Source organism: Lichenostomus cassidix, chromosome Z (genome assembly GCF_008360975.1).
Source record: "Lichenostomus cassidix isolate B80296 chromosome Z, HeHo_3.0, whole genome shotgun sequence".
NCBI classification, from domain to species: Eukaryota; Metazoa; Chordata; class Aves; order Passeriformes; family Meliphagidae; genus Lichenostomus; species Lichenostomus cassidix.
Window position 1 is genome coordinate 50,981,843 of NC_139511.1, and position 13,972 is coordinate 50,995,814.

General features: G+C 40.1%; 1 protein-coding gene across 2 annotated transcripts in view; it reads left to right on the forward strand.

Moving 5' to 3' along the window:
- ANKDD1B (ankyrin repeat and death domain containing 1B) overlaps window positions 1-13,972 on the forward strand; it is a 29,031-nt gene that overhangs the window by 6,139 nt on the left and 8,920 nt on the right. For both annotated transcript variants that reach the window (XM_085043609.1, XM_085043610.1), the window contains exons 3-10: window positions 433-531; window positions 2,265-2,363; window positions 2,453-2,557; window positions 4,283-4,381; window positions 5,997-6,095; window positions 7,916-8,014; window positions 9,021-9,119; window positions 10,670-10,768. In XM_085043609.1, the coding sequence (XP_084899735.1) occupies window positions 433-531; window positions 2,265-2,363; window positions 2,453-2,557; window positions 4,283-4,381; window positions 5,997-6,095; window positions 7,916-8,014; window positions 9,021-9,119; window positions 10,670-10,768 (798 nt within the window). The remainder of the gene's footprint in view (window positions 1-432; window positions 532-2,264; window positions 2,364-2,452; window positions 2,558-4,282; window positions 4,382-5,996; window positions 6,096-7,915; window positions 8,015-9,020; window positions 9,120-10,669; window positions 10,769-13,972) is intronic.

A 13,972-nucleotide genomic window follows, 5' to 3' on the forward strand; every position in this document is an offset into this window, starting at 1 on the left:
TGCAGAGATTCAGTCAAAAGCAAGGAGGATACCAAAAGCAAATCTGTGTACATATAGTCCTCAGCTTTTCAAATCACACCATGCAATAAAATAATAAACCAGGTTGCTTCTTGTACTGTATGCATCTCCCCTACACAGTGTTTGACTACTTAATTTAATTTTGACATTTCAATGAGGGCACAGTACTATGTAGATTAATGAAATAATTCAGTTTTTACAAGAATTCTCTAAGATCAATACCTAAATTCTTTCCAAGGAAACAAAAAAAAAAATTTAGCTAAAGACCAGGTGTGACTGTTGAAGGAGAAATATGTAATAGAATATATTTACTGATACATTTGGTAATAATCAGAGAATTTCAAAATCCTGATCATCTGCACAGGTAAAAGAATTGCATTGCAGACCTGACAAACAAAGCTTTGCTTATTCCAGCTGAAGCGCACTGCATTCCATTTTGCTGTTGCGGGAGGCCATGTGTCCGTGGTGGATTTTCTTCTTCATCACAAAGCTAGACTTGACATTGCAGATCAGGTAAGCTGGCTTACTTGTTTTGATTCACATGTATAGGAACACCTTTGGGGAAAAAGTACCAATTGATACTTTTTCTTGAGCTCCCAATTGCGCAAAATTAAAAGCTTGCAGTAAAAACTCTGGTTTGTCTTAGATCTGCACATATTTATATGAAAAAAGCATTTTCAGAGGAAAAACACATTGCCTGAAGTATTGACTAACTTGCATAGCTGAGCACAAGGCACCTCCCTTGGCTGGGTGTCAGTGCTTTACCTAAAACAGCCAAGGATATTATTTGCCTTGTGTTCTGCAAGAGCACACTGCTGACTCATGTTTGACTTAGTGTGCACCAGGAGCCCCAGATCTTCCTCTGCCAAGCTGCTTTCCAGGCAGTTAGCCCTGGTCAGTACTGCTGCGTGGGTATCCGCCTCCTCACGTGCAGGACTTAGCATTTCTCCCTGTTGGATTTCATTATGTTCTTGCCAGGCCATTTCTCCAGCCTTTCAAGGTTTCCCTGGATGGTAGCACACCAATCTAGTCTATCAGCCATTCCTCCCAATTTAATACCATCTATAAATTTGCTGTGGGTCCATTCTGCCCATCATTCAGGTTATTAATGGAGATACTAAACAGCACTGGGCCCAGGATGAATGCCTAGTGTGCATTGCTTGTGACTGACCTCCAACTGGTCATAGCTTGCAAGGCTTTTCAGAGCAGACTTTTGAGCCACAGCCACAAATTTTGCTCAAGCTCAGATTTCTCTTGTTGCCTGCATACCAGGTATCTGTTCCATATTGCCCTCCACTGCAATTTCAGCAAATACAGGAAGGACATTGACTAGCTGGAGTGAGTCCCAAGCAGAGCCTCTAGAATGATGAGAAATGCAGCACATGGTATATGAGGAGATGTCCTAATGTCCAACCTAAACTTCCCCTTACACAGCTCCATGCCATTTCCTCTGGTCCTGCCATGGTCACCACAGAGAAGAGATCACTGTCTGCCCCTCCTCTTCCTCTCACAAGGAAGTGTAGACTGCATGAGGTCTCCCCTCAGTCTCCTCCAGGTTGAACAGACCAAGTGACCTTAGCTGCTCCTCATGTGACTTCCCTTCAAGGTCCTTCACCATCTGTGTCACCCTCCTTTGGACACTCATGAGGATGATAGCTTTACATCCTCATCCTGTGGCACCCAAAACTGCCCTCAGCACTTGAGGTGAGGCCACACCAGCACGGAGTAGAGCTAGTCCTTTAGTTTCTAAGATGTTAAAAAAACAGGGTTCATTTTTCCTAGAAGAGAAAAGGTTTTTAGAGAATTTGAGAGAAGAGAACCTTAAAAAGAGGCCTAAATGGAAAATTATGGTGACTCTTGGAAATACAGTTGTTACATATCGTCATCTGAAATGTCATCCACTGTGCTCAGGACTACATGGTTTCTGGAGAGAGAAAATATTTTCCAGTAGGACTTAATCGCCCCCATCTTAAAATGGGATGAATGCTTCTCTGGAGATGCCAGACCTTATGTCAAGAAGAAGGCAGATTAAACTTTTAGCTAGGTCTTGCTCTATTACATTTAGCTTAATTTAAGTAGATGAATCTCACCCACACTGTCAGGTGTTAGTATTGCTTTTCTAAAAGCCTGCAGATCGGAATACACTGAATTCATCCACTAATACACGGAATTATTAAAAAAGATTTAAAGAAATTTGGCTTGAGGTATTTTGGTGGTAACCTCTGCCTTTGTCATTTTATTTGAAGCATGGCCTGACAGTGATTCATCTCGCAGCTTGGACTGGAAATCTGGATATAATGCGAAAATTAGTTAAAGCAGGTGCTGATCAAAAGGCTAAGAATGAGGTTTGTTGATGACAAATTTTTACCAACCCTAAACATGTTTGTGTTGGAAAAAATCAAGCATTCTTACAAACTGACTTACCATTTTTCAGGAAGGAATGAATGTACTGCACTTTGCAGCTCAGAACAACAGCATTAGAATAGTTGATTATTTTCTCCAGGATCTTCATCTGAATGACTTGAACAAACCTGATGGGGTACAGTGTGTTTCTGTTTATTTCTTTGATGTCATGAGGGTTTTGTTTTGGGGGAAACAATCTTGACTTGGGGAATTTCAATGAAGTTTCATTTATTGACAGTTACATATACTTTTAATTACTGATGTGGATACTGAGAAACAGGTTAAAGAAACAGCCAGACAAGCACTTAGGGGAAACACCTTTTGTCCGTCTTCACCCATTTCACATGTCCTCTACTGTCCTTGCTTTTGCTGCATCTGATGTTCAGTTGTGGTGAGACAGTGGGAGACAGAGAAGGTTGGGTTCAGTCCCAAGTGGATTTCTTTTTTCCTGCTCTTGATTTCTTACTGTTTTCTTCTGCTCCAGAAAGCTTCTCCCATGGGCTGCAGTCACCCTGTGGGTGTACCTTCCCCTGTGTTTCCTCCTGTATTTCCCCTTGTGTATCCTCCCCACAGCAGTGACCAACCTTTCTTAAATAAGTTTTCAGAGAGGCATCATTTGGTCCTCGCAGGGGTGAAGTGTTGGCACATGGTGGGTCAGTTTGGTGCACTGTGAAGCCAGCTGGAAAAGGCTGTGTGCAGCACAGCACAGCCTCTGTTATTTCCCACACAGCTCACATTGACAGCCCCCTGCCTTTATCACAACCTGCCAGTTGTGGCCAACAAGGTAGAATATGGAGCTATATGCAGCCATCCTGCAGAGGTGCACTGACTCTCCAACAGTGCTTTTTCCTCTGCAGGTTTTCTGTGGTTTTATTTTTTCTTCTCACTGTGTTGGCATCTTGTTTTGAAACATTACGTAGCTAAGTAGGATATTTTATCTTTACATCAGGAAAACTTATTCTTGTGAGATCTGACCAAAACAAAATATCTGTCCTATTTTTTTTTTCTGAGATTCTTGAATTTTTTTGACCCAAGGGTGCAAAATTTGGAATTCCTTTTACACATGACATCTGACAAAACAGAGTTAATTTAACAAAACATACCTTTGATGTTTTACACCTTGGGAAAGGAAAGGTGAGGAAGCATCTTCTTTTTGTTGAGGCTGCAACATAATTCCCTATTAGTTGCCTGAATTTTTTTCCTAGGCATTTATATAGGCCTCTATCAGGCATGATCTGAAGCCATTTTTAGCTAGCTGTTTATATGCCTCACTTCCTGAACAGTAGTATAGTTTCGTGTCAAGTTAACTTTCTGCAGTTGGGTTTTTAAATGGTTTGAAGAGTTTTTGTTAGTTTCAACACCACCAAAGACCCCCAGAATGTACAGTGCTAAATTCAGACTTCCTGGATGAAATTTTTGAGATGTGTTAGTTTTGGTCTGTGCTTGCAGAATTTGGATCAAGCAAATCACCCTATGGAAATAAACCGTGCAATTTCTCTGCTGCCTGTTTCTGAGCATCCTCAGACTTTTAAAGACAGTTCTTTTGATAATATTTTCATACCGAGAAGAAATAGGATTAAAATATTTTGAGACTATTTTCTACTTTTTTACTATTTCTAAACTGTTTTCATGTGTTTTATCAGGATGTGCAAAATGTATGATCTGTTTATTTACACTAAGCATGTTTTTTAATTACTGCTCTTCTTCTATATATCTGCTAGTGTTAATCTCCTTAGTCATATCATATATAATGTTTTATGTAGTATACACATACACATATGCATACCATATATCTATTAACTAGAAGTAAGGTATTTCTGCTTTCTGTAACACTATGTTTCTTTCCATAATTGTTTTCTAGAAAGGTAAAAAGCCATTTCTTCTGGCCTCTGAAAAAGGCCATGTTGACATGATAAACAATTTGATTGCTCTGAAGCTATTTACATCTGAGAAAGATAAGGTAAAGGTTTATTTTCCACAGAAGTGCAACTACAAATGTGCTTATGAAAGATTATTTTGTTTCACTGTAGTTATTATACAACCAAAATATCTGAGTGTGCTGCACAGATGCTACAGTGCTGGTAGTGATATATGGGATCAACAAACATAAAAAGTTGATGATTTTTTCGTGATAAAGGGGAGACAGTGGGATGATTGCCAGGAGACTTTTCTGTACACATTAATAATTCATGAGAAACAAGACTAGCATATGCTGTCTGTTAAGAGAAGTGGGAAAGCCTGGTGATGAAGGTATCAGCCTTTGTACTAGGAGATCAGATTTCCCAGTGTTTTGGTCTAACTGGCTGTGCCTGTGTGTCACTGCTAACCTGCATGACCAGTTTTTCAAAAGTATTTAAATATTTCAGGATGCAAATAAATTTGCATCCTGAAAACACCTATAATTTTTTTTTCAGAGGCATCTTAAAACTTCAATCTGATTCAGTTTGCTTTAACAGTGTATTTTAAGGTATCTTAGTAATTTTCGATGTCTTCCCTTAAATTTGTTTCCTCCTTACTTAACTATTTCTGGAATGAGCAAGGTAGTATTTCTCTGCAGTTGAGGCATTGCAAGGAGAAATACATTAAAAATTGTGAAATTGTCAGATACTGCATTTACACAACCACATAAGTAAGCAGTAAGGAAGTGATGTTGGGTTTTTTGGTATTCTGGTATTCATTTAAAAGCTGGAGTGCCACCCAAAGCTCTCCTGTGCCAAGCAGTTTATCAGCAGAGATTGAAAGATAGTGTTGTCCCAGACATCTAGCAGGCTAAAGCTGTAAACAGCAACAATGGGAGGTAAATGCTGTGGTCCTGCAAATTAGGTAAGAAGCCAGGACAGAAACTCATCTCCTGGGTCACTAAACCCAGTCACACTGTAACCATCACTGTTAAAAAGAATTCCCACTTCTTCCCACTCAATGCTGTGAATGAAAAACTGTTCTAGACTCTTATTTTTCTGAGGGTTAGAATTCTTCTCCTAATTTTTTAGCCATTTTTATACTATTTTGCATGCTATCATTTTCTCTTAGTTCAAAACCTGCTGCTCTTCCTGAAGTAATTTGTTTTTATTTGCTTGGTGGTGTGGTTTTTTGGTTTTGGTTTTGTTTCTGTTTTGTGTTTCTTAATTTACTGGAAAGAAATTGCACTGATGGTGACAGAGATTGATGATTGCAGTGTTGATATCAAAGCTGTGACTAATTTCTATATGCTGACCTAGGTTTTATTAATCTCTAAATCAGTGATCTCAGGGGCTCAGTGTAGCACCCATCCTTGTGGGAACCAGGACCTGAAGTTTTCTTCCGATTCATTTGTTAGGAATTAGAATTTCAGGTCTTTTTGCTGTATACACTGAGGTTTTCAGACAACCAGCTAGATCAGCATTGTCATGTCTGCATCCTTGTGAAAAGGCCCTGTTCAGATTAAACTGAATCTTGGAATATGCTGTGTGGAGCTGCCTCCTTCTCCTTGTATGTAAAAGAGACTTGTATGTAAAAGACCAAAAACTTTGTGTTGGTTTTAGTTAGTGTTTTTGTTCTGAGTTCTAAAATATATTATTTGACATTTTAATTTCAAGGAGGGAAACACAGCATTGCATTTAGCAGCCAAAAATGGTCACAGTGAAGTTGTAGAAATTCTGCTTGAACAGTGGGAGGAGATAAATGACCTCAATAAGGTAAGTGCACTGAAACTACTGAAAGAAATAAAGTTAGACATATGAAAAATTTTCTAAAAAGTAAAATTTGAAAGGAATAGATGTGGCACTGAGTAGACTTCATTAGCTTTGCTTGTTTCCTAGTAACTTCACTGTTTCCTTATTCCTTGTCCGATACACTAACCTCCATTAACTCCTTCCATGTCTCTTCCTCTGTCCTCTATTCCCCAAACATGTCCTCCCCTCCATTTGTCATGCCCTTGCATAACTACTGGTAGAAGAAAACAGAGAAAGGCCTTAACCTCCCTTGCTTTCTGTCATCCAGCATAATTAGCTATGTGGTCCTATTCCTTTTAACATCTCCCTTTGAACACTTCTGGTGCTTTTCAGCCTATTCATTATGACAGTTCCACTTGCATGCCAAGCACCTACCATCACAGGCACCTCAGAAAGGGGTCTCAGATTTGTATCTTTCCCATCTGAACTCAGTTGCCTGCACAAAACTGGCTGCAGACACTGCCTGCCCAGTTTTGCTTTCCTGGGTTAGTGTTGGTGAGCTCAGCCAGCATATTCATCAATTATGTATTAGCTGTGAAGTTTTAGTTAATGCACTTGTGAGCTATGTTTTAAGGTTTAAACATGCAGTGGAGAAAGGGAATGCACACTAACTGCTCATCTCAGCATTCTTGCTTTGCAAAGGGTTCTTGTCCCTTATGTTTCTTCTGTGGGGCAGCTGGAACAAACTGGGCAAAGTAATTTCCTTTGTTGTGGGCTTGCATGCCCACTGTGGGAACCTGCCATGTGGCTGATAATTTGTTCTGCTGGGGCAAGGGGCAAAATGAGTAATTCCTACCCAGGGCTCTCCTCTTCCTTTATCAGCATTAGATTTATGAGTTGAGAGGTTCCCTCTTATCCATCTTGTCTGCTATTTTCAGCTGTGCCAGTTATGAGACACACAAACCTTTTTGAAATGTGGAGCCCTCGTGTTTCCAAGCCTTGTCTAAGAATGTTGCTTCTGCACACAAAGCTTGTCCTGCTTGTGCCCTTGCCTTGGTATGGCTAATGGTGTGACCTTATAATGGACATATTCTGGTCTGGGTATGAACAGATCACTCTTTCCATAGCATGAGCAAAGTATTAAGTTTACCAGACTAATGGTGTCAGGATTTTAAGCAAAGAAAAATCAGGATTTCTTGATTCTTTTACGATTGTTGAAACACCAGAGTAACGTTCGTTAAATTTTTATGTATTTTAGATGCTAAGAAGCAGGGATTAGATCATGGTGCAGTTGATGTAACCTATTATAGAGACTTGCTGTGGAGTCATGGAGACTCTTTCAGTGTGAAAAGATTTGAAATGAATATGAAATAGGATTATTTCTGCTAAAAGTTCTCCTTATAACTAGCACTTGAGGCTGGGAATTTGTCAGAAATCCATGGTGTTGTACTGACAGAAATTGGTACTTAGTGTATGTACTAGCATCTAGTGGTGTTTCCTGGTGTTCAACGGCAGCAATTGCTGCACACCATCTTTCTCTCTGTGCCTCTTGCTAACAGTCTTCTTTGAAAACTGCATAATTAATATTTATGATGTAGTTTTCTATACTGCAAACCTTACTTTACATCTGTCCAGATAAACACCATCTCTCACTTAACTGTTGGTGAGGTGCCATGTCATTCAAGAGTTAATTTTGGAACATTCAGGTTATGCTCTCTTGGGACCCTCTTCCCTTTTTTATTGAGCTGGGTGAGCCTGATGGAGCCCACCAGAGCTGTTTTGTGTCTCAATCTTATAGTCACATGTCTTAAATGGGAGCAGACATTTTTTCACTTTTGGTCTAGAATGGAGAAACTCCATTTTATTTGGCTGTTGAAGGAGGTCATGAAAAGTGTGCTGAACTCTTACTGGAGGCAGGGAGTGATATCAATCTTTTCAATCAGGTATGTACGCAGTATCCTTGCTAGTGGGACATACTAGACGGTGGGAAGGACCTTATGTTCCCTTTTCTCTGTGTACTATCTAAGGATATTTGCTCTGCTTTTTTTTTTTTTATTTGTATGAAATGGGGAAAGGAAAAATAGAACGGGGAGTTTAGAGAGTACTAATGGAATAAAACTGGTGTGGAAGAAAAATAGCATTAGATTTATTTGATGGAGTACCGTGGTGAAGCTTCTTCTTTCCTGTATGCCCAATAGCACAACGTATGTCTAGAAAGTGTTACCACCTACAGTAACTGAAAATCCTCCTTTTTGGCAGCATATGTGACTGATGTGATAATAAACTTGCTCTCCACATCTGGTTCTTGAACGTCAGTCCAACTAGTATCTGCTGAATGACTTTGGCTAGCCTGCTGCAAGAAGTTTATGAATGCAGCAGACTGAGAACTTGGTTTTTTAAGCAGAATTATTTTGTATAAATAACAATATTTTTAATAATACAAATTTTAGTAATACAAAATCTTTTATATAAAGATTTCCACTGACTTTTTAAAATTTTATTTTCCATTGATTTATCTATATTTTTCTATTGATTTATTAACTGTTCTATTGATTTATTGGTTAGTATGACTATACTTGCTTGGTAAAGGTCTAACAGCCTAACTAATAAACTAGGAAACACGTTGGCATTGTTGTTGTCCATGGCACAGTATAGGTGATGATGCTGATCTGTCTCTTTCTTAAGAGAAATGAACAGGGCTATAGGATACAGTTCTTTAGTATGTTTGTTGTGATGTAGTCAAAATGGGAGATTCCTTCACTGTTGACGAAAACATCATGTTGTATGCTGATGAACTTCATTTTATATCATTTTATCAAAGGGTTTTTTTGGTGGAGGGGATAACACAAATTTAAATGAAAGATTGTCCTATATTTATAGCTCCCTTTAATGCTGGGGTATTTTCAGCAATAAAAATCTACGTTTTTCTGTTTATCAAATTTCTTTCAGAACAGTAGGAATGCTTTGCAGGTTGCAATTCAGAATGGACATCTATCCTTGGTTACTTTTCTTATTGATAAGAATATTGACCTGGTTCCTAAACCCGAGGTAAGTGTTTATCAGAATAAGTCTTCTGCTTCTGCTCAGCCTGTCCAGTCTTTCCTAGGGAATTCAGACAGCTGAATGAGATGGAGTAGTTCCTTGAATTTTTTCCTGTACAGATTGTTACTTGGTTTGTGGATGTTGATTAGCAGCATGTACAGAGCAATTGAGACAAGGTCCTGTTGCCAACCCAGTGAGTGCTTGAGCAGGCTGGTGCAGTGCAGAGTAGACACGGCCAGGCTAAGCCAAGGGCCAGGCATTTGGAGAAGGGGAGCAAAGTACCCTGCTAAAACTCAGCAGTCGTAATGCTGTGGGCTAAGAGTCAACACTCATAACTGATTTTGAATAAAGATAACTAAAAGGTAGATAAACACTTAGGTGTTTCACCCTCTGTAGGGAAATGCACCCTCAGTGCCTTCAAAATCTGCATGCCACCATTCTTTGGGATTTGAAAAGGAGGAGGTATTCATATTATCCAAATCCTCTCTCATTTTAGATATGACAGATATTTGAGATTTTTTATGAGTAGGAAATTATTTTTCACTTCTACAGTACAGGATGAAAACAGAATCTGGACTTCATGACTTATGCCGAGATCACTGGCCTGTTGCAGAAAGTTATCGAGGAATAACAATTTATGATGGGCTTGAAATTATTTAAATGTCAGGCACTTGTGCTGCTTGTTCTCATTGGCTTTCTGTAGAGGAAGCAGTTCATAAAATTGTAACTTACATTTTGGACATGCTTCCAGCAAACTGTTGCATAAGAGCTTGCTTTATTTTTTTGTAGCCCTGAAGAAATGGCTGTATTTTATAAAGACACTGAACTGGTGTCTGCCACCCATGAGTGGTACTGGTATGGGATTATTTTTTAGCTGTATTTCACAAGAAGCTGAACAGTCACAGGTTCAACATACAAAGTGATCTTACCAACCTAATTTGGATTTTAACTGGTGTTGGATCTGTGCCCCAGTTACTTTAATAAGTAATCACTCACACAAACCCCCTGAATTTCTTACTAGCTGTAATTTGCTTTTTATAAATATGACAGCAAGTCAGTTTAGTATGAAGAGCATTTCCAGTAGCAACACGTGACAAGGGTTTGTTCCTGGAAAGTAGGTTTCAACATCTGTTTACTGAATACAGAATGAGTCTGTCTCCAGGCTATTCAGCCAAGGGCAAAGTCACTTTTCTGAGGAAGTAGGAACATTACCCTTATCTCTCTGTTGTCAGGGTAGCAGGACATGCCAGGCAGGAACGCTAAAGAGGAGTGCCTTGCTGCTTTCCTAAGTGGTAGCACACTGATGCACACCCCACGTAGTCAGTATTTCTGGTCTTTTCAGCTGTATTTGTTTACCTGCTGCTGTGGGTATTGCAGGAGCAGGCTGCCACCTCTAGTGTATCTCCACACATCCAGGTGTGTCTTCTGCGGTCTTGAATCTCTGCTAGAGCATATCACCTTTGCAAGAGATGGGCTTCATTAAGAACCTCTTTCTTGTTTGCATGAACTTGTAATAATACACCCAAGTATAACAATTTATTGTTTTCCTTCCACAGCAGAAGAATTCCCCTCTCCATTTAGCAGTTATCAGTAATAATCTACAGGTAGTAAAAAGCCTTTTGGATGCCAATCACGACATTAACTCCTTAAATCACGTAAGAAAAACTGGGAATTAACACAACTTCATTGGTAAAAGAGAGATTATATGGGTTTTGCTTCATTTTTTTTTCTTTTCCTTATGAGCACAGGGTACAAAAAATAGGAAGGAAGAGGCAGTTCCCTCCTTATCTTTTTGTGTGTGTGTACATATGTATTAGTCACTGGTACATGCTGTGCTAATATTGTTTGAACATGATAAGGATAGTCCAGTGCTGTATACTCAGAAAATATGTGGGTAATGTATTGTTCAAGTGATATGGTTCACATGTAATAAAGGACAGAAATGTCTCATTGGTATTGACTTCAGAGGGAAGCCCAGAGCAGAAAGTCATTTGGCTGGAAAGAAGTTAATTTTTCCTTAAAGCAACTGGTGTGCAGTGTTTTAGATTTGTGACCAAAACAGTGCTAGTAAGACACCAGTGTTAAAGCTGTTGCTGAACAGTGCTTGCACAGCATCGACATCTTCTCACTGTTTCACTCTCTCTGCCCCCAACTAAATTGACTGGGGTGCTCAGGGAGCTGAGAGGGGACACAACCAAGCAGAGCTGAGCAACACTGAATGACAAGGTCAGAGGTCTCTATGATGCAATCAGTGAGCATGTTCAGCTGTTAGCTGAAAGAATGGTGGTTTAAGGTCATCCAAGGACAGCTACATCTGTCTTCTTCACATTTGCTGTTTTCTTTGGCCCTGCTTGGTGTCAGTGGTCTTTGGAAGCCTGGTTAGTTGTTGGCCAGTAGTTGCTGTATATCAGACCAGTCCACGGTAGATCACATCCACCTCCAACATATGCTTTATTTACTTTGGTGCTGTCATGCTTGATCCCTTTTTTGCTGTACAAAACCTCCTACAATTGTTAATGGCCCTTTTCTGCCTTTGATGTGCTGTGTATCACTTCGTATTGCTTTGTGTGGCAGACACATGATAAAAGCTCTGGCTTATGCCTGAGCTGGCATTTTTGGGCCCTACAAAGCTGCTGTCTGTGTACTCAGGGAACCGTCTCATGGAGAAAATCAACAATTACACCATTTCCTTTTCCTTCTTGGAGAGGTGCTTTGTTGAGAGAGAGGACTGAATGGCACTTACCCGTTCCTGTCCTTCAAGACAGATCTCTCCCACCTTCTTGTAACAGTACTTGGTTCCTAGAATATCCTCGTGTAATCACACTGTTCATACTAGTGTGTGTTGTAAGCATGGTTTTGATTATTTTTCATAACATTAAACAACTAACTGGAAATGCCACACAGGGATTTGCCTGGAAGCATTCGATTCTCAGGCGGCATTGTGTGTGTGGCCGGAATTGGACACATACCTGGGGCTGTTACTGCCTCCAGCAGTTTGGGATTTCATGCCTTAGCAGGAATGTAGTCCCAAGTAATTTATACACCATCTGAAGGAGGGAAACCTTGCCTGCTCTGAAGAAACAGGGATTTCTAAAGCTGTTTTGGGCCTGGCCCTTGTGTACTGAGCTGCCATCTAGTGCCCTCAAAAGAGAACAAGCATTTCCTGATCAAGGAGCCCACAAAGCGACCCTGAGATTGTCTCCTGCTCTAAAGACACCCATGTGGACAGTGAAAAGGTCACTTATTTGGAGGTGCCACACAGTGGCTTAACCAGAGACTCAGACCTCAAATATAATTAATTGTGCCTGAACTCAAGGAGAAATGGTGGAAGTGGATGTTGATTTGGTAAGAAAGAGAAACACAAGCTCCAGGTAAGGGACAAAAGGGCGAAGATTCAAAAGAGGTAGCCTGGCCTGTAGCAGTACAGGAGAGGGAAAAGACAAGAAAGACAACAGAGGCAAAACTACCTGATGTACATCACTGATGTACATCACTGAATGACATCTTAGTTAGGGAACAAATATTCATCCATCAGCAAGGTGAGCACACTGCTACCTGATGGCTGCAGTGCTGAGAAGGCAGGGAAGCTCAGCTGCTGGGGGCCAGCTCTAGGGACTAGGGGATTGACAAAGGGATCAGAACAGAGACAGCTACTCATAAATCTCTGGAGATGGCTCTTACTGAGCATGAATGCACAGTGTCTCTTCAAAGAAGATACTGTAGACCAGCAAGACAAATAGACTACCACAGAAAGTATCCAGTATCTGAAGAAGTGGTGGTAGAGCTGGACTACCGTGACCTGGCCAACAACTAGGCCTCCAGAAATCTCAGACATCCAGTGCCCATGGTCCATATGGCAGAAGATATATGGCAGAGCTCCCATACACTGGTCCCTGACCATGATGGACTCCAATGGTCCAACTGTGCACAGACTGGCCCGCAACCTGTGGCACTTCAAGGTGAATCTCTCTTCCTTCTCCCCATCAACCCCTCATCTCAGCTGTGGAAAGACTGTGCCAGCAGGTCTGCCAAGTTCCACTCTGGGCTCTGTGGGTCCCTGTTGGGGAAATGCAGCCTGGTCTCCCTTGTGACGAGTCATGGTGCTCCCCACAACAATGACAAAGAAAAGTCTTTGAGAAATTTGTGGTTCACCCCTTCCCATTGCTCATTTTATTGCTAGAGACTGATTTATACACCTTTTTGTGGAAGACAGAGGCTGTCATTTGTGGCTTGAGTAAAGTATAATGATAAGATTTTCTGCCACATAAAACAGAGAATTCTGTAAGTTTCTTCAATACATTTTTTAGAAATGTTTTATGCTTTGTCTCTAGCTTGCCTGAAGTTACATATAGTAGGCACATATGTATCCCAAAATTTTTGCAGAAAAAAAAGTAGGATGTATGGCTATGGGAATACATATTTTATCTATGGGAAAAAAAATTAGGGTAACTATATGAGATCATGTGATCATAGTGTAAACTGCAAAATTAGCTAATGAGACTCTAATGTGGAACCCTGGTGATTCTTGGTGTGTAAGATTTTGTTGTTTGATGTGCAAATCTTTAATTTAAGATCTAAAGGCCAAAAAAGTTCTCTAACCAGACCTACAGAATGTAAACTTGCAATGTCAGAGAAGCACAGGCACCAAACATTCAACTTAGAAGGATGGTGTGTCATAAGAAACATACTAAGGAATATTCTCAGATATGCAGGACTTCCACAATTAACTTCATGTCTTATTTGCTGCTGCATTACACCCACAGATGTTCAGATTTTCTTATTCTAATTTCTACAGAACAATAAATAAATACATATTTGGGTATATGTAGCTATGTAGAGACTATTCAACCTTCCATTCC